The sequence below is a fragment of the Tasmannia lanceolata genome, unplaced genomic scaffold (assembly GCF_043159265.1).
Source record: "Tasmannia lanceolata isolate RefF3 unplaced genomic scaffold, GAP_Taslan_0.1 ptg000015l, whole genome shotgun sequence".
Classification (NCBI taxonomy): domain Eukaryota; kingdom Viridiplantae; phylum Streptophyta; class Magnoliopsida; order Canellales; family Winteraceae; genus Tasmannia; species Tasmannia lanceolata.
Genome location: NW_027518692.1, coordinates 53,777,208 through 53,802,464, shown reverse-complemented (window position 1 = coordinate 53,802,464; position 25,257 = coordinate 53,777,208). Strand labels below are relative to the sequence as shown.

General features: G+C 40.5%; 1 protein-coding gene across 5 annotated transcripts; it reads right to left on the bottom strand.

Annotated features, from left to right (window-relative positions):
* Positions 1-3,183: 3,183 nt before the first annotated feature.
* LOC143892418 (uncharacterized) lies at positions 3,184-19,952 on the bottom strand. Of its 5 annotated transcripts, none has more exons than XM_077397027.1 (10): positions 19,719-19,952; positions 18,026-18,077; positions 15,594-15,667; positions 14,423-14,524; positions 11,150-11,290; positions 9,287-9,338; positions 7,815-7,888; positions 6,971-7,060; positions 4,639-4,675; positions 3,184-3,515 (listed from the first exon to the last, which is right to left on the bottom strand). In XM_077397027.1, exons 1-9 carry the CDS (start codon positions 19,841-19,843, stop codon positions 4,660-4,662), a joined length of 726 nt encoding a protein of 241 aa, XP_077253142.1. In that variant the 5' UTR covers positions 19,844-19,952; the 3' UTR covers positions 3,184-3,515; positions 4,639-4,659. The 5 variants fall into 5 exon arrangements, with proteins under 5 accessions (XP_077253142.1, XP_077253141.1, XP_077253140.1 ...); XM_077397025.1 differs by lacking the exon at positions 3,184-3,515 and adding an exon at positions 3,728-4,062; XM_077397026.1 differs by lacking the exon at positions 4,639-4,675.
* Between the last annotated feature and the right edge of the window lie 5,305 nt (positions 19,953-25,257).

Here is a 25,257-nt window from a genome sequence, read left to right as displayed (position 1 = left end):
GTTCTGAGCATGGGGTGAGGAAGTTGAAGCTAGCAAAGCATTGACAGACCCCTTCTTTGGGCAAAACCGAGTGTAGTGTGGACCGGTGCATATGAAGCACGGCCCCTGTGACGCAGGAGTTGGTGCCTCATTGTATTGTCTGGACCCTTCTCTAGGATAGGTTCTCCTATCACCCCCTGAACCCTGGATTCTTCCTTTTGTGCTATTAAACTACAATTAGAGGTATTCATGTTGCTGGGAGGCCTGTTGAAGTTGCTAGATGGCTTGTTGTTGAAGTCTTTCTTCCTGTTTGTTGCGTCATCCCCCACATGATCAAACAACTTTTCTGCTTCGCTCATTGCCGTAGCAAGGTTCTGAACTCCTCTTCTTCTTCGGAGCTCTGTCTGGGACCAAGGCTTTAGTCCCTCCATGAATTGAAATAGCTTGTCCTCCTCTGACATGCTCTTTATATCAAGCATGAGAGCCGAAAATTTCTTCACATATTCTCGAATCGACCCGGTTTGTTGAAGGCGCCGTAGGTTCTTTCGGGCAATGAACTCCACATTCTCAGGCATGAATTGAGCCTTAAGTTCTCGCTTCATGTCTTCCCAACTGTCAATAATACATCGTCCCGCTTCAATCTCTTCATAACGGGTTCGCCACCACAATTTGGCATCATCACTGAGGTACATGCTGGCCGTAGTGACTTTGGCCTCCTCATCAAGATGTGTTGCACGAAAAAATTGTTCCATATCGAACAAGAAGTTCTGTAACTCCTTAGCATCACGGGCACCGGCGTAGCATCGTGGCTCAGGCACTCGTACCCTGCTACCCTGTCCATCACTGTGACCACCTATGCCATTACCGATGGTCCTCATGAGTAAATTCACTTGGCCAGTGAGGGTCTCAACTTGCTTTCGAAGATCCTCCATCGCGGCCTGATTCAATAACTCAGCAAGAGCATGGACTCGCTCTTCCACCTCTTCTATCATGCCCTTGGTCTCCACACCAAGGCCTTCTGTCAACTCGGCAAGATTAAACTGTTGTTGCTCTACCGCTGTCACCCTTTCCTCAACACCAGCAATCCGTTCTCTTGTACCTCGCACCGGTATTGGTTCTTGATCATCACGGACCTGACTAGACTCCGGAGGGAGTATTTGGGTAGCATTCTTCTTCGCCATTTCTGAATGTAGGTAGGAACTTCGGCTCTGATACCAACTGTCACGGACCTTTGGTTTGGGATTGAGGTCCGTGCGGCACTTGCGTTGCCTCACAACAAGCAAGTAAGCCTAACAAAGTTATGAGGATCAAACCTACAAAACAAACACAAATGGAATGCTAAGTTTCCAAACACACACAAAGCAATAGGGCACACGCGTAGGCAAAATGTTAAGCTTTATTGATGATTCTAGCACAAGTTACAATAGGATCATGCCAAAAGGTCTACAACTCCTAAGGGTCCCCGATCACCCGTTGACTAGAATGGAATCCCTGCTAGGATATGCACTAGCAATGCACCACTCAATGGCCAACCAAGATCTCAGGGTAAAGAGCTTTAGCTACCAACCCCCTTTACCACCAGTGGCGACCAAAGGTGCTATAAACAACGCATTTCCAAGACGCAACGAGACGAGGCGAGATGGATTTTAATACCAACTACGTCCTCACTACAAAATGTACATAGGCATGAGCCTTACATATTACATTAATAGACCAAGTCACGGGCCATAGGCCATGCGAACAGCGCTGGACGAAATGGCCACGTGACACATGTCTCCTTCGATGATCCTCCAACAATTGGGTGTCACCTTAAGGAGAGACAGTCACTGTCCTACACATGAAACCTCTTCCATGAAAAGACTATGGATTTTCAAGCCCTATGAGAGGTTCTATACACGTCATCACAAACATAAGCATACAACAAGGGTAGTGAGTATTATTAATCCTTTCTATTTTAGTAAAGCTATCTCGAGTGATGGATGGATAAAAGCAATGGCAAACAAGATGAGTTCCTTGCACAAAAATGATACATGGGAGATTATTTCAGCTGTCCAGGAAAGAAAATTCTTGGATGTAGAGTGGATTTACAAATTAAAACAACACATATGGTACGATATATAGTGTAGCCCTTCTTAACCAATGTATCACCATGTAAAATCAAACTATCACCCTGATGTTTTCAGGATATCATTCTTCAAAGTTCCAAGATCATATCAAAAGATGTAGCAATCGGAAAATGAGTACCAAGTATTTCAAATTTCCAAGGCATCATCACCACTTCAAATTTCTGGATGACCCTAGAGATTTCTGGTACCTTAGAAATTTTAAATATTTTCCGATCACTATAACTTTTGATCCGACTGTCGGATAAAGAAATATTTATATCAGTTTGGGGCTACTAGAGATTAGTCATCCGACCATGAAATTATTTCTCTAATCCAACGGCTGGATTAAATTTTTAGGAAATAGAGAACAGTTGCAAATTCTAGTGGAAAAGCAGAGTACAGAGCTATGGTGTCCGGTCCACAACCCATGATGCTTTATTTAGACATCTACCTTAGGAGCTTCACCTGAGAACACTCACATATCCTCCTCCTTTATTGTGACAACCCAGAGTACTATTAAGCTTTCACAAATCCTATGTTTCATGCCCAAACAAAACATATAAAGATAGACCATCATTTTGTTCGTGAGAAGGTAGAAAGTGCTGGATCTTTCCTCTTTTTTATAAATTGTAAACATAGTCCGATTATTATGGGTTTAGCCTTCATTAAGGTAAAGTGTCCACTTTTTTATATAAGTCAAAGTCACTTGTACTGACTTTATTCATTATTATGAAAGCTAGAATACTCAAAAATCTCCCTCTCAACTATCTTTTCTACCTTTTTTGGCACACTACACATTCAACAATCTTTACAAAATGTGTGCGTCTGTCCTTGGAATGGCCATAGGCTCACCTTCCATGAAAATATTTTAAGCTCAATGTTGTATCGAATATGAATTATACAACTGTGCAGCAAATGATTGAACAGGAAAGTAGTCAAAGGATGTGTACCAATAAAAAAAAGGATACATATCAAAAGTTAGCATCTTATAAAACATGAAAAATCTCCAATATGAAGTGCCACATGCCCCACAACTACTTGGGAAACAGGAACTTATCACTATCACCACATATTTTTCTCTTTTAGCTAACAACAATGGTGAAGAAACCGAATGCATTGAAAATAATATTTTTACATCCGTTCAGGAAATTAAAATTAGCATAGGAAAAGAGAAGAAACAAGGGAAGGGGGAAACATGGATGGGAATAACATATAAGGCTTCTTTGCAGGCACAAGCCAGAACTGGTAAGGATCTTTCTCAAAGGAACAAAGGCCTATACTCTACTAATAGGAATAGGACTATTTCTCTCTTCTTAGAAGCGTTCCGTTCGGTCACTTGAAAGTCTCTTTTCCTCATTGGTGCAACACCTTTGTCTCTGCCAGCTAACTCTTCTGATATAATACTCAAACCTTTTTTAATCCATCGGTTTTCTATTGTAACAAGAATAATTAACTGCTTAGAGCCCCTTAAATGTATGCAGCACAAAAGTCTAAGAAATGTGACATTTAAGGAATGTAATGCTCAGGGAAGCTAATACAAAAGTTTATTTTAGATGTCATCTACAAAAAAATTCCCACAGAAATAGTTTATGTAAATCACACAATGCAAAAACCAAACATTGGGTTAACATGTTCCCGTAGTGTAGGTAAAAAAAATCGTCATATGAACACTAGAAACACTTGAAATTTCTTGTATAGTTCATTACGTTCAGCCATTCCTGGAAAATGTAATTTGGATATATGCACAATATAATTTCTGATTGCCAATTTCAATTGTAGATCCTAATATAAAGATTCTATAGGTTTCATCTGTTATAAAATTCTAAGATCCAAAAGCCATGTTATTTCTATTTTCTAGGAACCTTGATCCAATCCCTTTTCGACCATTACATTTATTCCCTTTTCCCATTATAATTTTTTTTGAGAAAAACCTGATTATGGAGTGCCTGGTGACGCAATGAACATCTCGAGTGTGTCCCTGAAATCAGAGGAAAAGATAAAAGGAAAATAGCATGTTATTAAAGAATAATGTAAAAAGTAACAAATACATATGAGATGTTGATCTTTTAGTTTGTCTCATTTTATTAGTAACTTATCCAAGTGCGTGAACTTAAAATGTCAAAAATTGCCCATGCTTCCACAATAATAGGTGGGGTATTTGTACTCCCATGACATGAAGGATCTCATCCCTCCATGAGTGCAAACACTTGGAAACTATAAAAATAATTCCTCAGTGTTTTTCTCAAGTTAAATTTTTATTGCACATCATTAATCAAAATGAAATGACATCAAAACTCTAGGTTGAATCCCAGAGAAAGAAGACAGTACCCACCCAACCATATCCTTTGTTGAAAAAAAGTTGAAGAACATCTAAATCCAACCTTTCTAACAGAAAAAGAAATAACGACTTTCTCATCCAAAGTAGAATAGGTGTTCTGTCACTCCCAAACAATATAGGTTCCATAAAAGCTAGTGGGTCTCTTACAAAAAAGTGATTCATGGAGTGGGGTAAAGGAACAAATAATTATCATAGCTCTAGTTCTACGATTGTCACCTGGCAATATTTGCAGGACACCTAGCTCTTTGGTTTTCTGAAGTGTCAGACATTGTGAGACATAAGTTATAACAAATAATGAGATGAAAATGAATTAAAGGATAGAAATTAAAAGATGCTTTGATGATGTAATCATATTACACTGAGACTTGGCAATTGTCACAACAAATTAACGATTCTCTTTTCAAACACTTGGAAAAACAAACTGTGCGAGATGCATATATTAAATTGCTATCCATAATTTTATACACAGAGAAATGATATCTACCCACAAAAAACAATAAAGGAAAACCCTTCGTTGTAGTTTTGTAATGTCTTAAAGGTTGGGGCTAGAATAAAATTGCCTCCACTCAATTAATAACCTAAAACGCAAAAGAGAAAAGAAAATATAGGAGACAATAGACGGAAGGGCAAGAATAGAGGCAGGTGAGTTAGAGGTGTCAATTTTGTTTCTCAAAGTGTCGGTTATGGTGGTGGTTGTGTTGGTAGTGATGGCCAATGTGATAGATGGGAGTTTGTCTTAGAACGAACATGTGGTTGATGTAGTTATGCATTTTGAAAATGGTTTTCAAAAGAACACAAAGAAGAGGGTCTTTGCAGCGCTTTCCTCTTCTCCACCCCTCTTCAACTAGCATGTCCCTTAGGCAGTGTTTGGTTGCACAAATGCACGGCATCCATTGGAATTTCAAATGCCAACGGCTGCCGATTCCTTGTTTTGGTTGCCAATATTGCATTGAAGTTCTAGGAGACTCCCCAACATGTTTAGAACATAATTATTGCTTTTTTGCACATGTGGAGCTCATGTGGCAGTGACGCTCATGTCCTGCCTTATCAAATTCAAATCAAATTCTACTAATAAGGTAGGCAGAAGAATAGTGGAAAAGGCCTTGTATTTTCACTCTTTCTTTCTCTTCCCTATTTAGCAGTGACTACCAGGACCTTAAATGGCAGAGTATCTCTCAAGGACTATAATGGCAGCAGAAGCATCAATCCTTCAGTGGCAGCTACAATTGTTGAATCCCATATCAATAATAAGGTAATGAACTCTATTGATATCCAATGCTGATCTTGTAGATATACTCTCCAACCCCTCTCTGCAGCTCAAACTATAAATCCTTACAATGATGCTCTGAACTTTGTTCATTTGAGTTGACTCCCTTTCCATGACGGGAATTATGTAGTTAAATTATAAACTCGTCAGCCCCCTCTTTTCTACAATATGGAGAAGGCATAGTCTGAGCCTCTTCCCACCAAACTCCAAGACCTTTTCTGAGAGCGAGGCTGGTGTTGGAAACTCTCTGGTACACCCCAAGCCAAAACCACCAATTTATGAAGGATCCCTCTCTTAACAGAGGGCATTAGGGACATTCTCCTCTTCTTAAAGAGATGATACCTGAACCAAAACTAATTCCAATCCATTCACAAAGTCCATACAAGAAATACTGCATACTAAGTGAAAACCCATGGGTAACTTCCAACATATGTCAATTTTTTTTTCTGCAACTCCATTTTGTTGTGAGATGTAAATCGAGGTACTTTGATGCAGAATGTCATGATCTTTCAGATACACCTTGAGATCACTCTCAAAATACCCCTTCGCATTATCAGATCCTAAATATATTTTTATCTATTTCTCAAATTGGTCATCACCATCTTGTGAAACACCTTGATTATATGTGGTATTTCATCATGCAAGCATGTCAAATACAGCCAAGTATATTGGGAAAGTCATTTACACACAAATAAAATATTGGTAACCACTCATAACCAAAGTTGGGAAAGGCCACTAGACATCGATATGCATAATATAACATGGAAACATGCTTCTTTTATTATTAGATGGAAATTTTGATCTAGAATGTTTAGACAGTTTACACACTACAGACTCAATGGGGAAACATAAGCAAACATGAAGGTGTACCGTGTGCCTGTGCTACAGCTTAAACTAAACATGATAAAAAATGATCCTACCATCGCTCCCACAATTTTTTATTCATACAGCACACATGATATGTGACCATGGATTGAAATTTCGGTTTCGGCCTTAGCCGAAAACAAAATTTTGGTGGAAATTCTGATGGCAATTTCGGTTTGAGTGAAAATTTCAGTGAAAATCTTATAATTTCGGTTTCGGTTTTAAATTTCGGTCCCGGCCGAAATCTGAAATTTTGGTATTTCGGTCAAAATTTAAAACCATGTATGTGACTAACACAACTTTCACACATCCAACAAACCCTAAATATGCAAGCAAGAGGCAATATGCATACCTTAAGAACAAAAGTGGCGAATTAATTTTCATAAGGATTACTTGGGGGAAGTGCTAGGTACTTACCTGTCACGAGTGTTTAATAAAACAAGGCAATATGGGTCCTGAGATGAAAGGTGGAACAACTGCATGACAATGTAGGAGCATGTAGTAATGCTGAAAATCCAAGAAAAAAATATCAGTATAAACTAAAATAATATTGAAATGCTATTTATGAGACAATAAATGAAATAATCATGCACATAAGGATAAAAAATGAAGATTCCCCACAGATCTATCATATAAAACAATAATAGTATAGAAGTGGAAATCTCAAAGCTGCGAAAATAACTAAGCCAGCAGGTCACAATGGTGAAATGTTAATATCAAATGACTAGTTGCAATTGCTGAGTAACAGTAACTAAAATTAAGATGCACCCTTTGGCTTATGACTTCGCAAAATATGGGAAATAAAACTTAAAAATTCGGTACCAGTGACAACATAAGAAATCAAAAAATAAAATAAGAAGATTTAACTGAACTCCATTATAAGCACTAGAACAATAAGTAATCTAATAGAAATTTATCACAGCATACTGTCCACAAGGAAAATCTGCAAAGCATAGTACATGTTGACAAATGCAATGGTTACACCTGTCTCCAAGAAAATAATTAGAATCAAAAAATAAAATAAGCAGATTTAACTGAACTCCATTATAAGCATTAGAACAATAAGTACTCTAATAGAAATTTATCACAGCATACTGTCCACATGGAAAATCTGCAAAGCATAGTGAATGTTGACAAATGCAATGGTTACACCTGTCTCCAAGAAAATAATTAGATTTTGGAGATATGATATGAATTAACATATAATATTTTCCCAATACAGTTTATGGGAATGATATTTTAAGCAAGAAGAAAAGATTACCTGCCAAAACATATCAACAGAACTATCCAAAATAATGCACCTATCCCAGTTGGTTCTTTGTAGACAACCCAAGCCTGATATTGTAAACATACACAGAAGAGCATGTGAAATGTTATGTTCAAGTGAAAAGAGAAAACCACTACGGTTTGAGTCTTTTCATAAATTGAGCCATAACTTCCAGAAAATTATACCATAACTTCCAGAAAATTATAAGCTGAAATATTGTGATAAAGCTAATACTAAAAGGAATCAAACTAAAAATTACTTTACACATGAAATATATATAGGGATGTGCTAGGCAATTTTGCAAAAAAAGCCTTTTCGCAGCTCACGTTTTCAGAAGAGAACATCCACCTTAGATGAATTAAGGTGAATAATTCATCTGAGATGGATGTTCTCTCCTGGGGAGCCGTGAAATGGCTTTATGCGAATCCCATATATATAATATACTAAGCATGTTTTTTTCTGTTGTCATTCGTCTTTTTTCCAAGAAAAAATTTTCTAGCAAAAAGTTTTTCCTCACGAAATTGAGTTTGCCGCTAATAATTTGAGTTTGCCGCCCAACAAAATTAAATTTGCTGCACAAATCCCCTACAAAATTGTCCCTTTTCATTACGGTTTTGCTCTCAAAAAAGAAATTGGCCAATTATGTTTTGAGAACTATTACTTTGGATCCCCTAAAAAATCGACCCTTATCATTACGGTTTTGCTTTAAAAATAGAAGTTGTCCAATTCTGTTTAGACTTCCTGCTAACATTGACTTTCCAGTAACTAATTTGGATCCCCACTAATTACGTTTTGCAATTTTTAGGCAACTAAATCGGATTTTCAACAAGCAATTAGGCTTCCTACTAATTTGATTACACCTTCCCCTTGCAACTTCCCACCCAGTCACCCACACCAAAACAATTTGATAGCGGAAATGATATTTCCACACCTTCTCTACCATTTAGAGCTCTTATTTGTCATTGTTTATGGTGAAAATATCATTTCCCTTTTCAAAATGCCTCTCAAAATCCCAATAACTTAGTAAATAGGGGCGGCTTTTGTTCTTCACAAGAATGAAACATGAGATATCATTGCCGGGCACATGAACAGAAATGTGGTAGGATGCAAATGGATATTTAAAAGTTAAAGCAGAACCAAAAAGACAATTAATACGTAGTACGCAAGGCTTGTGGCGGTAGAAAGCACAATTCTACTGATAATCTAAAAAGAGATTTCATTTTTAATATTGTATTTTTCTTTAGCATTCTGGTATTCGATAGCAGTCCTATACGACCCAGACATAAATTATTGATAACAATGCCTTCACACCACCTAAGGATGTTTATAATTACTACATGATCATTGCTGACTGAAATTTCAACTACAATAAAAAAATGTTGGTTCCTTGGCAATTCCAAGAGATTACCATCTAAATTATGTTGTTGTGGAAACAAGCAAACAAATGTAATATATTTGTCGCTTACCGATATTGCCACAACGTTAACATAAAAATCAACCAGTGTTTCCACCATCCACCTACAAACATTTTCATATAGTCAATTGATATATGCATGTGTGAAACTTAAATAGAGGCTTAAACATATAAACACCTGCATAAGCTCTTTTACAATAGGAAAACAATTAATTTGAAACATTATTAAATTAAAAAAGCTTAACTTCATATGAATATACATGCACATGTACTTGTATATGTATGATGAAATAGACAGAAAAAGACATATATGCAAACTGTGGACAAACCCAGAAATGTAGAGGGCCACATGAAGCAAGGGATATTGAATTCAATGAGGATTAGTCATGCATTATTTTGGTTATTTTGTTTTAGTTACTTAATGAGTCTCCTCGTGATGCTAAGGGGACATGGCAATAGTTGATTTTTCACTTTTCTTTTAATTTCTTAAGTGCTACTGATGAAGCCAAAAGGCAAATTGAAGAGGGAGGAAAGTTTGAGTTCCTTGCTTGCCTCAAACTTGAATTTGAGCATATCAGAGTTAGATTATGAGTGAGAAACAACCAGTTACTCCAAAAGCTTAAGCTGTTGGAGATACTGTTATTGAATCTTTTATACTTTAACACTCCCCCTCATGTGTGGCCCCTCTTTTGGGTTTGGCCATTGCATGTGGCTTTTTGCTATCCAAGAGGTTTGAGCTCAGGACCACCATTCAAAAAAAAAAGGTTTGAGCTCAGGACCTTTGGCTCTGATACCATGTGAAACAACCAGTTACTCCGAATGCTTAAGCTGTTGGAGATGGCGTTATTTAATCTTTTTTACTTTAACAATTAGGATAGATTTCCTTCTGTGAATTCTGCTTTTTCTTTTTTGTTACAACATGAGAATAGACAACTTGCTATGTTTCCTTCAGGGCCTAGATTAGAGAGGTTGAATCTGATCTTCAGTGAGAAGGAAAAAGATGCAGAAGACCATAATAAGGTTCAATAAACACTAGTCTAGAATTATGTTAAAATACTTGCATTTCAAATTGAGAAACCAAGGAAAAATTAGCATTTATGGAGAAACATGGTATATCCTACTATCATGTGTTCGCTGAGAAACTTGATATATCCCACTAGCATTCGTCTTGACTTGGATTTGTAGTTGAGGTTGTAGGTCAACTTGTCCACAAACCTTATAAACAACATTTGTAGCCAAATCATTAAATTATGAGATATCGAAAGGGTAGCATTTCTAGGTCACCTTCATATTTTATTTGCTATATATCATGCTCCATAATCATGTAACCATCTATCAACCTACGAATCGTGTTACTTTATTGGTGTGAATTTGGTCATTGGGAAGAATACAAAGTAGATTCTGATTGCAGTCCATGTACGCATTAGACAGAGAGATAGTAAGATGTATTCATAGAGATTTTTATTGAGTTTTTTCATGGATTTTCAAAAGTTTGAAACAAAAAAATTATTGTTGGATCAACATAAGGGCTTGTTAGAACTGTTAGTCAACATAGAAATTTTATCAGAATTGTGTTACCCTCTATAGTGAGAGCAATACTGGTTGTAAAATAATCACTTAATAGCAGCATTCTTGTAATTATTTGAAAATCCAAGGTGGTGTCAAGAAAAAAATCATTTTCTGGAGAGAGAGTCTGCCACTCCCACTTTCATCTTCCTTCATTAGTTTACCTAAAAGCTACTCATTAGGCATTAGTAAATAGCATCATTAGAAGTCATAATTGGTCAGTAATTCATTGCTGAAAAAGAAAACACCACAAAATTTTCAACTCTTTGTCTTTGAAATCAAAAGAAGCTACCATGAAAAATTAAACTAAACCAAAAACTGGAATAAATAAGGTCATAAAAGAACTCACGGTGTCAAAAGCTCTTCCCGGAAAGGAGAACCATCGGTGAGAAGTGTGTAAATCAGAGTCCCCAACATCAAGCAACCCAACACACCAAACAGAATTCTCAATGCCACCACAGAAGAGAATTTCTTTCTCTCAATAGAAATCCTAAAGAAAATGATACATTTCAATATATAAGTGAATCATACTATAGTGGAAAGTGCAAGAAGAAACAGATTATAGATTGGAAACATACATAATAATGAAGACAAAAAACCCACCATGATATAAGATCACATATGCTTCCTTTTGGGATCATCTTTCACAGTTTTTTCTTTGAATCAGAGAAGGATTTTATAATGTGTGGTAAAGATGATGGTAGAAAGGAAAATAAGCATCTGGGAGAACATAAAATAATGAAAAACAGTAAATGACAACACAGTGTCAGCATTAAAGTGCCAAAAGGCATTTCCTTTGTGTATTATTTTTCATAACTATTGAGAGGGGGGGGGGGGGGGGGGGGGGGGGGGGGGCGCGGGGGTCTGTCTGGGGCGTATATTTTCATTTGGATTGATAAATGGTGCAGATTCTTTATTAGGGTGGACTAGACTCAAGTATTTAGGAAGGCCTCGAACCCTTGACCCACAATCGCAAATTGTTATTATGGATCCAGGTCTGATATGTTTAGGTCCCCTAATTTGGGAGGTTTGTCGATGACAGCTTCAGAGGAAACTGGGTAAAAATTAAGTATTTTTATATCACTTTTGGGTTGCAAAGACAAAGTGGTATGGGAGTTTGAAAGGTTGACACCTTCTCACTAGAGTCCTATAACTAAAGGTTGAGGAATCTAAGCCCTCATTATTATACATCTATTTGGAATCCTATTTCGTCTCTATGGGCTGAAGCCTTCTTTAGTCTATCTTTAAATGGAAAAATAGTAACTGGTAAACCGCTAGAGGAAAGGAAAAATTTTCAAATGACTCGAACATATTTTGTGGTAGCCTCTCTGAAAGTCTTCATAGTTTGTAATACTGGTCGTGGCCTTTCCATGTCTAGCTCATTTGTGCCTTGTCAAGAGTTTTAGCAGATATTTTCAGGTATAATTCTATTGAAGACTTTTGGAAGTGGCCGTTCAGGGTAATGGTTAATAAGAGAGAAAATTCTTTCAAAAATGTTGCTTCCCTCTACAATTTGGTAAATTGGAAAGAAAGTGAATTCTAGTCTTTTTTTGATCATGTAATGTTCATGGGGGCATAATTAGATCCATAATAATTTAAGTCTTGGAGAAAGTCCCAAGGTTGGACTTCTTTAAAGGATTATTCAGGGACTTAGTAACTAATGATTAGTTAGGAGTTTACAGAGATTTCATGAGATTCCTAGAAAGCTTGACGACTGGTTTAGACCACAAACAAGATATTTAAAGTAGATATGTATGGTAGAGCAAGGTCTTCCAAGACAATCAAGGTGATGTTAAAGAACTAGTTTTGGAGGAGCTATTTTTTACACTTGGAGCTGTTCGATATGACTTTGCAGGTCCTGGCACTGACTCTCATGGCTCTGCAGTGGAACCTAATGCATCATGGAGAGGCGTGAAATTTCTTATGGGCTTCAAACTTTATGAGTTCTGATAGAAGGGGTTCTATGATTTTTTTAAATCAGTTGGAATGCAATGCACACTGCATACATTTGGGGGCTGTTTGGATACATGGATTTTAGAATCCAGGTTTTAGTTTGAAAGCGGTGTAAAATTCTGGATTTTACAATCCATTATCCTGGATTTAAGTAAGAAATCCAGGTCATAGAAATTTCTCCCCCATCCTGAGATTTCTAAAACCTGGAAACATGGGACGATCTCCTACTCTCTCGCTCGGTGGAAAGAAAGGCAAGAAATCAGAAAACGACGGACGGTCTCCTTCTTCTCTCGTCTCCCATCCAGGACTTTGAGGAAATCCAAATTCTAAAATCCGCCTATCCAAACGGCCCCTTGATGTTAGAGAATAATGAAAATTTGACAATGCATCCAAAATCATTGGAAATGGAAAAACAATTAACAATTTACTTATTGGAATCTGTGGGAACATCTACTTAATGATAAGCTTTACAAAAACACTCTCAGCTGATAAATGCTTTGCCACTGCTTATTCAATATTCAGAACTCGTAGAATTCCATCTGAAATTTTTATTATTAATACTTACCCAAAAGAAATTAAAGGCATAAAATGGAGTACGATAGTGCTGATTCTGCCCAAAGTTTCGGTCACATGTTGCTTTTTGTGTTGTGACCACAATGCCTTTAGCCTTTTGTTTTGCATGAGGTTTATTATTGGAAAAGGCCCTGATTAAATATCCCCAATTATCAAAGAGATAACAAAAATCAATAGCCAACCTTTAACCTTTTATTTTTTAATAGTTTTTTAAATTTTAACTATTAAAAATATTCTCCGATCATAGCAACTTTTCAGAAACGGAACACTGAAACGAATGAAACACTGAAAAATCTATCCCACTGACCAAAATGAAATGCTGAAAGAACCGAAATTGAAAAGTAGGATTAGGTGTTGAAGTCTAAGTCAACAATTAGGTGGGAGCGTAGTAGGTAAGGAGAAGGTTGGATTTTGCCTATAAATAATTGAATGGAGCAAAACCTGCAGGAAATGAATTAGTGGCTGATGAACAGCTACAAGTTTTTCTTATTGAGTTTTGGGTCAACCTTGGATTTTGCCCATAAATAATTGTATGGAGCAAAACCTATATTGTATGTACCAAAACCATCAAGACATGAATTAGTAGCTAATGAATAGCTACAAGTTTTCCCTACTGAGTTTTGGTTCATCCCTTGCATTTTGCCTATAAATAATTGTATGGAGCAAAACCTACAGGACACGAATTAGAGGCTAATGAATAGCTACAAGTGAAGGTTTCCCTATTGAGTTTTGGTTCATTCCTTGGATTTTGTCTACAAATAAGTGTATGGAGCAAAACCTACAGGACACGAATTAGGGGATAATGGATAGCTACAAGTTTTCCCTTTTGAGTTTTGGGTTATACCCTACTATGATTATTTTTTTGAATGAATCTATTTTTTATCTCTCTACTGTTGATTGTGAAAATCTGTTGAAATGTTTGTGACTGTTAAATTCCTAGCAAGTTTCCTAATCTTGGTGGATTCCTAGTAGTTTACTTACACAGCTCATCATCACTTTCAGTCATTCAACTTAAAATGGACAACATATATCGTTCATAAACATATGCATGTAGTTATGTGTCTATATTACTAGTATCAAGTGGTTTGCAACTTGCCGGCTAGGAGACCGCAATAAAATGTTATAGAAAGGATCTTCTATAGCTTGAGATGATGAGAGCTTGAAAAGTTGCATGACAATATAGGTACATGTCGTGATGCTGAAAATAAACAAGAAAATGGTCAGTAATAATCTAAAAAATACAAATATATTTTTATGAAACATATTCATTTGCAAGTTAAACAAAGGAACATAGAGAAAAACAAGGAACAAAAAGGGATATCAAATCATTAATAAAAAAAATCTATGTATTATTAGAAGTATATTTTTTTGGTAGGTACTGGGATTGAACCTCCAATCGCAAGGTTGAAGATTTATTAGAACTATACTGAAAATGATCAACAAATCAGAGCGTTCAAGGGGAATCAAAAAATGAAAACAATTCACAAATACAAGTAAAACTTCTATATGAATTTCAAAAAACAACAGAAAAAAAAATCTTAGAAACTCTTCATGACTGGCCAAAACTAATGCATATTCAACAATGTTAAATAATTATTTTTATCCAATCCTATACATTTTTGAAAGAGGAAATAGAATACAATTGGGATGGAAAGTATAAGTTTTTCACAATTATGTACACTATTTTGTAGATCATGGGGGTGTAATAATTGTGATTGCTTTGTACTCAACTTCAGCACTTGATTAGCAACAACCGCTTGCTTCTATGACAAAAGACTAAAAAGGGCGGCCCAGTGCGCAAGGCTCCCGCCATTGCGGGGTCTTGGGAGGGCTAGATGTACGCAGCCTTACCCCTGCTTTGTAGAGAAGCTGTTTCCGTGACTCGAAACCATGACTACCAGGTCAAAATGGAGCAACCTTACCATCTCTTTTGTCTTCCATGACAAAAGACTACGGAATATTAAAAGACTGTAACAGACAATGCATGTTAAAAGCCCCTATAACATACACTGCATGTTAAAAGACTACGGACTATTCAATTGCTAATTGAAAAATAACATGATTTGCCAAAATTGTTACACAGTGCTCTAACCATACAAAAATAAGTGTCTTTTGGTAGCTTGTTATCCATAAAAATGTGCAGAACAACCCTGAACAATCAATATCGACATCAATATGTAATCTAAAAGCAATACAATAAACACAAGATTATAAAACTCCTACATCAAGTTGAATATCTGAAAATAAAGAACGAAAATAACACATACCTCCCAAAACATACTAACAGAATTATCCAGAATATTGCACTGATCCAGCTTAGCTCCTTGTATGCAATCCAAACCTGGCCAAGAATTTGTGAGGTTTCATGCTTTACAACGAAATGTAAATATATGTAGCTTTAACATAATGAAGTTTGATTTCCACAATAAGACAATGGAAAAAGTGCCTTATATGAGAATTATGAGACAGAGCCGGAAAGGAGTGCACTCTTATTATAAAGAGTAGCGGATGGAGGAAGCTAAATACCAAAGTCGGAAAGGAGTGCTCAAAGACAGACAACCTTGCCAAATGTTGCGAACATGGATAGATATTCTGCTTCAACGAAAGACTTTAAAACAACGTATGGTTTCTTACATTTCCAGGAGATCAAAGAATCTCCTAAAAAGATGCATCAACTGTAAGTGGTTAAGGAGCAGCAAGAAGACCAAGATACAAGGCCCAACACACCCCTCTCAGTTTTCGTAACCATCTTCTCAAAATATTATCATTGACATTCGATTATGTCATGTTCCCAAGGGATATAGGGTATAACCAACAAGAAGATCACTTGCAACCTTCTTTTTCGAAGGGGTCAATCCATCTCAACCCAACAATGGAGCAACAAAGGAGAACCCAACAACCCCGTCATCTCTATGATATAAGGAGAGCTATAAAATATATGAATAACAATAGAATTAAAAAATAGCAACCATTCATCATAAGGATTGGTGTTAGAATTAGAAACTCAAACCCTTTGCTTTCAAAGAGCACAATTAGTAACACGGACTTGGTTGGCTTATTAGTTAAGCTCTCTTCCAAGCTCCAGAGAGACAAGGTCATCTTCCCAATTATCAACATGCCTTTACTTTTCAGGATTCCAGCCTCTTGCTAAGAAGCACACTAAAGGAACATCAATCCATTATTCATTGAAGTAGGATTATATCGTCTAGGTGGGGAATGGTGACTAGTGTTCCTAAGATCTCAATGGATGGTTAGAAACAAAGTCGCATGTGCATGCATGAAGAGACATATTTCCAGGTTGCAGAAGATGGTAAGGAAGTGACAATACTTGTGATGGGGAGGATGGATTAAGATCCCTCTCCATGGTTGACTAGATGAGTCAACGAGCTGGCAGCAATACATGTACATTGGCCGTATTGATCGAGAAAGCTGGAATCGGAAAAAGGATGATTCGATGGTGTGTAACTAGGCACTTTATAAGGCTAATGGTAGTTTGCGGCGACAATGGACCAGTGTCGACATCAACGGAAAATCTTCATGTGGCTGGGAAACATGCCAAGGTGGAGATTGTTTGGAAAGTTGCCTTGCTTCCCACGGCACTAGTTGTTGTGGTGGGAAGCAAATTAGGAAAGAGGCATTTTTTAGGGTGTTCTACACCTGTAGAATATAAGTCCCTGTTTTTTAGCCTGCAAGATGTGGCGGCAAGAGGAAGGCGTGGGAGGCAAGAGAGAGACAGAAGGAGAAAGGGAGAGAGAAGAGTGTTTTTTCTCGGGTTTCTCTTGTTTACTGTCTTGGTTGAGAAGAATGGAAAGGGTTGCGGTTTGTGGGTTTGGGGCTATAATCCATTGTAATTCATGTATTTTTCTTTCTCATAGTGAAGATTGAGTTCACGCAGGTGGATGTAGGCATCTTGCCGAACCATGTAAAATCCTGGTGCTCATCTTGCGGTTTGTGTTTGTTTAAACTTTTCTGTTTATTTGTGCAATATCAGATTGGATCGGATCTGGCCAGCAGATATTTTGTTCTTATTTTAATGATTTTATCTTTTCAAACACGAAAAATGGGTCTCTTGATCATTTTGAAATGTGCTGTGTCTGCCCTGATGTTAGTGACAATTGTAGGTTATGGAAACAGCTACCATTGGCAGGCATCGTCATTCATTTCACTATATGATTGGCATTGTTAAGCAGTTTTTAACTTATCTGTTTGTGTCAATTGTAAGCTTAAATGTATATTATCTAATCAATGAACAATAATCTATTAGTTTGTTTGCTTAGAATTCAAATGAAGTGATCCTTATGCACTTAGCAGCTCAAAGTGAATAACTTGTTTAATTTCCACTTGAAATATAACATTAAATGTAGATAAACTCAATATAAAAGACTCATCTCATCCCAAACTAAGAAATCACCTATTATCTAACAAGTAGTAAGGTAGGATAGAACTATTTTTAGACCCAAGCAAAACTTGTGGAGGTCATAACAACAACGCAAAATAGCAAAAAATTTCTCAAACTATGAGATCAATTTCTCATGCATCTGTCTTAGAATCACCTAGGATCCTATAAAAGGATACTCCATATGTTTACATGGTAGTGTCTTTCAAGGTGCATAAGTATATTTAATAACTATGACTATTACGCCATGATGTTTATCCAAATACAAAAGAATGGAGATCTTATTAGGTTGTTGTCACATACCGCTATAGCTGCAACATTAATATAAAAATCAACCAAAGTTGCTGTCATCCACCTGTAAAAGTCCACAAAACATCATTCATATGGTGTATGAACTGGTAGTTTCATATACACAGCCACACATAGTATTTCCCATTGACTTCAACCAGCTATATTAAAATTGGATTCTATTACTAAATGTGATGAACACTTAGCCAAAAGCATGCATACACAAATATCCAAATGTAAACACATAGTACATGCATATAAGAGCATATGTCTAAGCACTAGAAAAGCGATATGAATACAATACATTTTAACCTAGTGCTGCTTTGATAATTGTCACAGAGAAATTCCATAGATTTCTTTTCGCTGAGGGAAATGGGAGAAATTATATGGTGTAAGGCCTCACAACAATAAGGCCTTTGTACGGTGGAAGTACCACCCTTGACATTTGATCCAACAGCAGCTCCTCAAAAAGTGAGCTGCTGTTGGATCAAATCTCAAGGGCGGTACCCCTACCGTATTGTTGTAAGGCCTTACTTAGACCATATAAAATCTCGGGAAATGGATTCAATAATAAAAATGTTAAAAAGAACGAAATAGAGGTTCAACAATAAGTTTCGAACGAAAAGGCAAAGAAAATATAAAATAAGGCAATCAAGCAATGTTACAAGAGGAAGGGAGAGCATAAATATAGGGGAAAACCTAATCTTAAGGATATGACACTGGGCGAGCTACTTCCAATGTCTCCAACATTTGGCTTTTACTAAACAAGTGAATGATCCAAGGAAACCTCAGTTTGAAGAAGACAAAAGCAACATTTAGCTTTTATGAATGATCACAAAATTACATTGATGGGGACCATCCTCGGGCCCATATTTTAATTGTATAGCGGAACTTAAAACCAAGTGTAAAGAATAAATAAGGGCGATGATATTTTCACCCCCCCGCAGTACGCATTCACCCCCCTTTTAACGTGATTTGACGTAAAAAAGCGTTACAGTTGCCCACTGTTCACGTTATAAGGGGGGCGAAAATATCATCTCCCATAAATAAATATGGAATTCAATGTAATAGTACTTCAAATTCAAATTAATAAATTGGGTCAGACTAATTAGGGCTATCTTGGGCTATAATTGAAAACCCACAGTTTCTCGTTGATGAGATTAAGAACCTTCATTAGTTTTTGACATCTTGTGGGTTCTTTCACCATATCTTCTGATCCTAAGTGGGATTTCCCCTTCTCACTTTGATTCTTCAATGTTTATCCCACATAAGCAGATCACAGACTCTAAGGCCCTGTTTGGATTGCAAGAAAATCATTTCTTAAAAGGAAAATTTCCACAATTTAGAAGGAAGTGATAAGTTTTACGGATATCATTATAAAGTAAAGGTCCCTGTAAATGAAAGTTTAATTTTGGTGGTTCAAATTACTCTTTTCATGTGTAATCAAACAGTGTAAAAGCATGAAAATTTGGAAAAAACAAAAAATTATTTCCAAACTTTTCCATAAAATTCTCACAATCCAAACAGGGCCTAAAGAAAAACCCTTCATCTTTTTACTAGAATTCATCACCGGTTTTATTCATTACAACTTATATTCTTCAATATATAATCCCAACAAGCAAAACCCATGAAGAAACAAAAGAACCTTCATAAGAGAAAGTAAAGAAAAAAACAGAGAATGAAAGAATTGAAAGAAGAGAGAACTTACGGTGTCAAAATCTCCTTTCGAAAAGGAAGACCATCAGTGCGAATAGTGTCGACTAGAGTCCACAACATCAAACAACCCAGTAAAATGAAGAGAACTTTTGCAAACGTAATGGATGAAGAACCCATGATCTTAAAGCAATATGCTTCTTGAAAAAATGGGATTTGATATACAAGAAATCTATACTGAATAAGAAGAAGAAGAAGAAGAAATAAAGGTCGTGATTTGTGAAGGAACGGAAAGTGGGTAGTGGGTAATCTAAGCCCACGTCATTACACAAAAGAAGAAATACGTAAACGGAAGATAAACCGTGGGTTAGTGGGGGATATGCTATTTGTAATTTGGATTGCCGTATTCAGGAGTCCGAACAGACATTGTATTCTGATTCTCCCATAAATGGAATGAGATTAAAGTTCCACCAACAGTGGGTTGAATCAGAATACCACTGATGGGGTCCAAACTCTGCAACCAATCGGCTGTTGACACGTGGCCCTCACAGGGACCACTGCAAAGCCAACACCTATCCCTGCTAGGTATGACACCTGGACCAATCGGGGACTTCTACCTGCCCCTCCTAGGCATGAAACCTGGTCCATACAGGGGCTACCACCTGTCCTGGACAGGTGGCTGAGGATCACTATAAATAGCCCTTATTTGTGCTAAGGTGAGGGATCTGAGATCAAAACCCTAAGCTTTTTGCTCTGACATTGCTCTGCACTCCTGCTCATACTGACTTGAGTGTCAAAGCGCCCGTCCGGAGCACCACTCCGGGTTGGTCTTCTGACCCTTTGTATCCTTGTCTGTGCTTGTGCAGCGCAGGACTCCATTAGCCCTTCAGCTGTGGCTTGCCAGATCAGCCCTTCCGGCCCTACCATAACCTGTTACCAATTTTAGACCTAACAGATTTGGCGCCATCCGTGGGACCCCGGAACAAAAAGCTGTTCGGAACCTCACTCAAGCAATGGTAGGGAAAAATGGAAAGCATGTGCCAACCTCCCGGACGACCCGGGCTACGGCCCCCCGCGAAGGAAGAAGCGAGCGACTGGCCTCGCAGATAGAGGTTGGGGCGGTAGGGGAGCAAAGTCCGACTCGCTCGGACCGCTCAGACCCTACCCCGACGCCAAGGGAGATGCGGGCCCTTTTTCAAGAAATAACAGCTGTGATTGCGCAGTTCAGGAATCCGGCCCCCGCACTCCAGCAGGACCCAGTCGAGGCTTCTCAGCCCACCCAAAGGAGGGGAAGCTCCCGCAGGGAGCACACGCCCCTGCCCCAGGATCAGACTCGTCACTCCACAAGACAAGATCACCTCTCCCGGGACAAGCATGTGCGCCCCGAGCCTCGCTTACATCACCGGTCACGATCTCCTTCCGTACAAAAGCATGGTAGCAAGAGAGACCCCACGCACGGAGAAGGATCGCGGCACCGGCGAAGGAGTCCGGCCAGTCAGTCCGGCTCTGCTATGAGCCCGCCGGCAAGAAGAGAGAGGCCCGTCCACCGGGCAGAGAAGAGAGACGACCCGATGTTACTAAGGATCCAGCATATCGACCACCGGATTGAAGAGCTCGCCAGAGAGCAGGGCCGGCCTGCCTCCCGGATCTTCACAAGCGCTCCCCCATTCTCGGACAGAGTGCTCAGCGCGGCAGCCCCCGCGGGCTGGAAGATGCCGCAGATTTCGCAGTATGACGGGACCACCGACCCCGTGGACCACTTGGAGACTTTCAGGACTACAATGCTCCTCCACGGGGCGTCGGATGGATTCCTTTGCCGGGCATTCCCCACCACATTGACTGGAGCCGCGAGGGACTGGTACTCGCGGCTCAAACCCAGGTCCGTGGACAATTTCGATGACTTTGGGGATGACCTGGCCCGTCACTTTATGAACAGCAGAAGACCCAGGAAGACGACGGCTTCGCTGATGGCCCTCAGGCAGGGAGATGATGAGGCCTTGAAAGTGTTCGTTGGTCGCTTTAATAGGGAAGCCCTTCAGGTTCCCAACCTGGATCCCTCCGCGGCCACGAATGCCCTTCTGGCCGGCGCCCGTCAACTGACTTCAGACGAGCAGTGGCCCGGCGCAATCCGCAGTCCCTCGCAGACCTGATGGCCGGGGCGGAGGAGTACATCTCGGTGGAGGAAACTCTCCCCGCCCTGGACTCTGCTAGCAAAAGAAGGCCTGAGGAGAGGAACTCTACCAAGCAGCGTAGGGATGATAAATCTCAGAAGAAGGAGATGAGCCCTTCCCGCAAGGAGAGAAGCCCTTCCCGAAAGGGGAGAAGCCCCCACCCGAGAGAGCATTACACGCGGCTGACCGCGTCCAGAGCACATATCCTGGCAGCCATTCGGGAAGAGGATTTTATCCGGTGGCCGGAGAGGCAAACCTCGACGGGGAAAAGAAACATGTCCCAGTACTGCAGGTTCCACAAGGACCACGGCCATGACACCAACGCGTGCCTTCATTTGAAGGAGGAGATCGAGCAGCTGATCAGCAGAGGGTACCTCGGAAGGTACTTAAAAAATAATGACAACAGAAGAGAGCGCAAGGACAAGTCGAGGACCAGAGGCAGAAGCCCCCGGGGCGCTCAACCTCTGGGCGACCGCATCCAAGCTCCTGCCCCGGCCAGCCCCCCTCCTCAGATACCTCAACCTCAACCTCATGGTGTTATTGGTACCATTTCAGGAGGGCCGACCGCAGGAGGAACCTCTTCATCAGCCCGCAGGACTTATGCCCGGCAGGTCAACGCCGTCCATACCTGCAGCAAGAAGGCCAGGCTAGAGAACGAGATATCCTTTTCAGATGCAGATCTCGACGGCCTGATCCTCCCGCATGATGATGCCCTAGTCATCACCATGCTGGTGGCGAACTGGGAAATGAAGAAGATTTTGGTCGACAACGGGAGCTCCGCAGACATCCTCTATTATCATGCCTTCGAGCAGATGCTGATCGGAACTGACCGTCTAAAGCCGGCCAACTCTGATCTGTTCGGGTTCTCCGGAGAAGTTGTCAAAGTTGAAGGGCAGATCGAGCTTCCAGTTCTTATCGGGGAGCCGCCCTGCCAGTCCTTCGCCATGGTGAACTTCTTGGTGGTAAGGGCCAAGTCGGCCTACAATGCTATCCTGGGACACCCCGGCCAGAATCTCCTCCGAGCTGTTCCCTCCGCCTATCATCAGAAGATGAAGTTCACTACGCCAGGAGGTATAGGGGAAATCAGAGGGGATCAGCCCCAGTCGAGGCAGTGCTATGCAGCGGCACTGAAAGGGAAGAATGCGTCCGAGTCTCTGCCAATCGAGCTGTTTGATCTAAGGGATGAAGCCCATATCATAGTAAACGAACCGGCCGAGGACCTTATATCTATCCCTTTGTACAGCGATGACGACTAGAGAGTTGTCCAGATCGGCTCTGCCCTGTCAGAGGCCGCGCAACAGGATCTTGCTCAGTTCCTCAGAGCCAATGCAGATGTCTTTGCCTGGGCTCCTTCAGACATGCCCGGCATCGACCCTGCAATTAGCACCCATGAGCTTGGGGTTGATCAAACCTGCAAGCCCGTAAAACAGAAGAGGTGGCACTTTGCACCGGAGAGGCGAAGGGCCATCAGAGAAGAGGTGGAAAGGCTTCTGAAGGCCGACTTCATCCGCGAGATCCAGTACCCGGACTGGCTCGCGAATGTGGTGATGGTGAAGAAGTCTAATGGGAAGTGGAGGACCTGCATAGATTTTACAGACCTGAATAAGGCCTGCCCGAAGGACAGCTACCCGCTCCCAAAGATCGATCAGCTCATCGACGCTACTGCAGGTCACGAGCTGCTAAGTTTCATGGACGCCTTCTCAGGATATAATCAGATCAGAATGCATGAGTCCGACATTCCGAAGACATCCTTTGTAACCGATCAGGGGACTTATTACTATCGGGTTATGCCTTTTGGACTGAAGAATGCAGGGGCCACCTACCAGCGGCTCGTCAACAGGTTGTTCAAAGAGCAGATCGGCCGCAATATGGAAGTATATGTGGACGATATGCTGGTCAAGAGCAGAGCTGCCTGCAATCATGTTGCCGACCTCAAAGAAGCGTTTCAAGTCTTGAGGGAGCACAACATGAAGCTCAATCCGACCAAGTGTACGTTCGGCGTCGGAGCAGGCAAGTTTCTGGGCTTCATGGTGAGCCAGAGAGGGATAGAGGCAAATCCTGAGAAAATCAAGGCGGTGATGGAGCTGACTCCGCCCAGAACTATCAGAGAGGTACAACGACTGACCGGGTTAGTGGCTGCCCTGGGGCGGTTCATCTCTAAGTCCGCGAAAAGATGCCTTCCGTTCTTCAACGCAGTCAAAGGTATAAAAACCGCGCCCTGGACTTCGGAGTGTCAAGCGGCATTTGAAGAGCTGAAGCAGTACTTGTCCTCTCCGCCGTTGCTGTCCAAGCCAGAGCCAGGAGAAGAGCTGATTCTGTATCTCTCAGCGGGACCTTTGACAGTTGCAGCAGTACTGATCAGAGAGGAGTACCACCAGCAAAAGCCGATCTACTATGTCAGTAAGGTCCTCCATGATGCAGAGACCAGATATCAGCGAGTCGAGAAGCTCGTATACGCCCTCGTTATGGCGGCCAGAAAGTTAAGGCCGTATTTCCAGGCGCATACGATCAAGGTCTTGACGGGACAGCCCCTCCGGCAGATCCTCCACCGGCCAGATACTTTAGGCCGACTTGTGAAGTGGGCCGTGGAGCTCAGCGAGTTTGACATCAAATATCTGCCCAGGCCAGCGATCAAAGCTCAGGTTCTTGCAGACTTCATAGCTGAATGTACAATGCCAGATTCAGACCCCGGGTCGGAAGCAGCGCCTCCTTTAGAAGCAGAACCGGTTATACCCGAGCAGCAAATCGAAGCCGAAGCGGTTCCGCTTCCCGGGCTTGAGAGTGCAGCTCCACCAACCAGCCCGCTTCCGTGTTCTGAAAAGCCGCTCTGTGAGGTATATGTCGACGGATCTTCAAACAAAAGTGGCAGCGGTGCCGGACTAGTTCTCACAGGACCAGAGGACTTTGTCCTGAATTATGCCCTGAGGTTTGGTTTCCGTGCGTCAAACAATGAGGTAGAGTACGAAGCGCTCATCGCCGGAATGAACCTCGCCATTCAGGCCCGCGCTCAGAGACTGAAGGCGTACTGCGATTCACAGTTAGTTGTATGCCAGATCCAAGGAGTATATGAGGCCCGTGAAGAGCGAATGATCAAGTATCTGCAAGGGGTGCGTAGCCTGGCCAGTAAGTTCGGAAGTTTTGAGGTCATCAGAGTCTTCCGGACTGAAAATGCAAAGGCTGATGTGCTCTCAAAGCTAGCGGCATCGGGCTACACCGCTCTCAGAGAAATTCGTATGGAGTTCCTAAAAACCTCCAGTATTGATGGCCAGCCCGTCGTAGTAATGCAGATCGACGATGAGCCGTGCTGGATGGATGAGATCATCAGATATCTGCGCAGCGGAGAGCTCCCCGGAGAGAAAAAAGAGGCCCGTAAAGTCGTACAGCGGGCAACAAGGTTTTCACTTGACGGCGAAGCTCTGTACA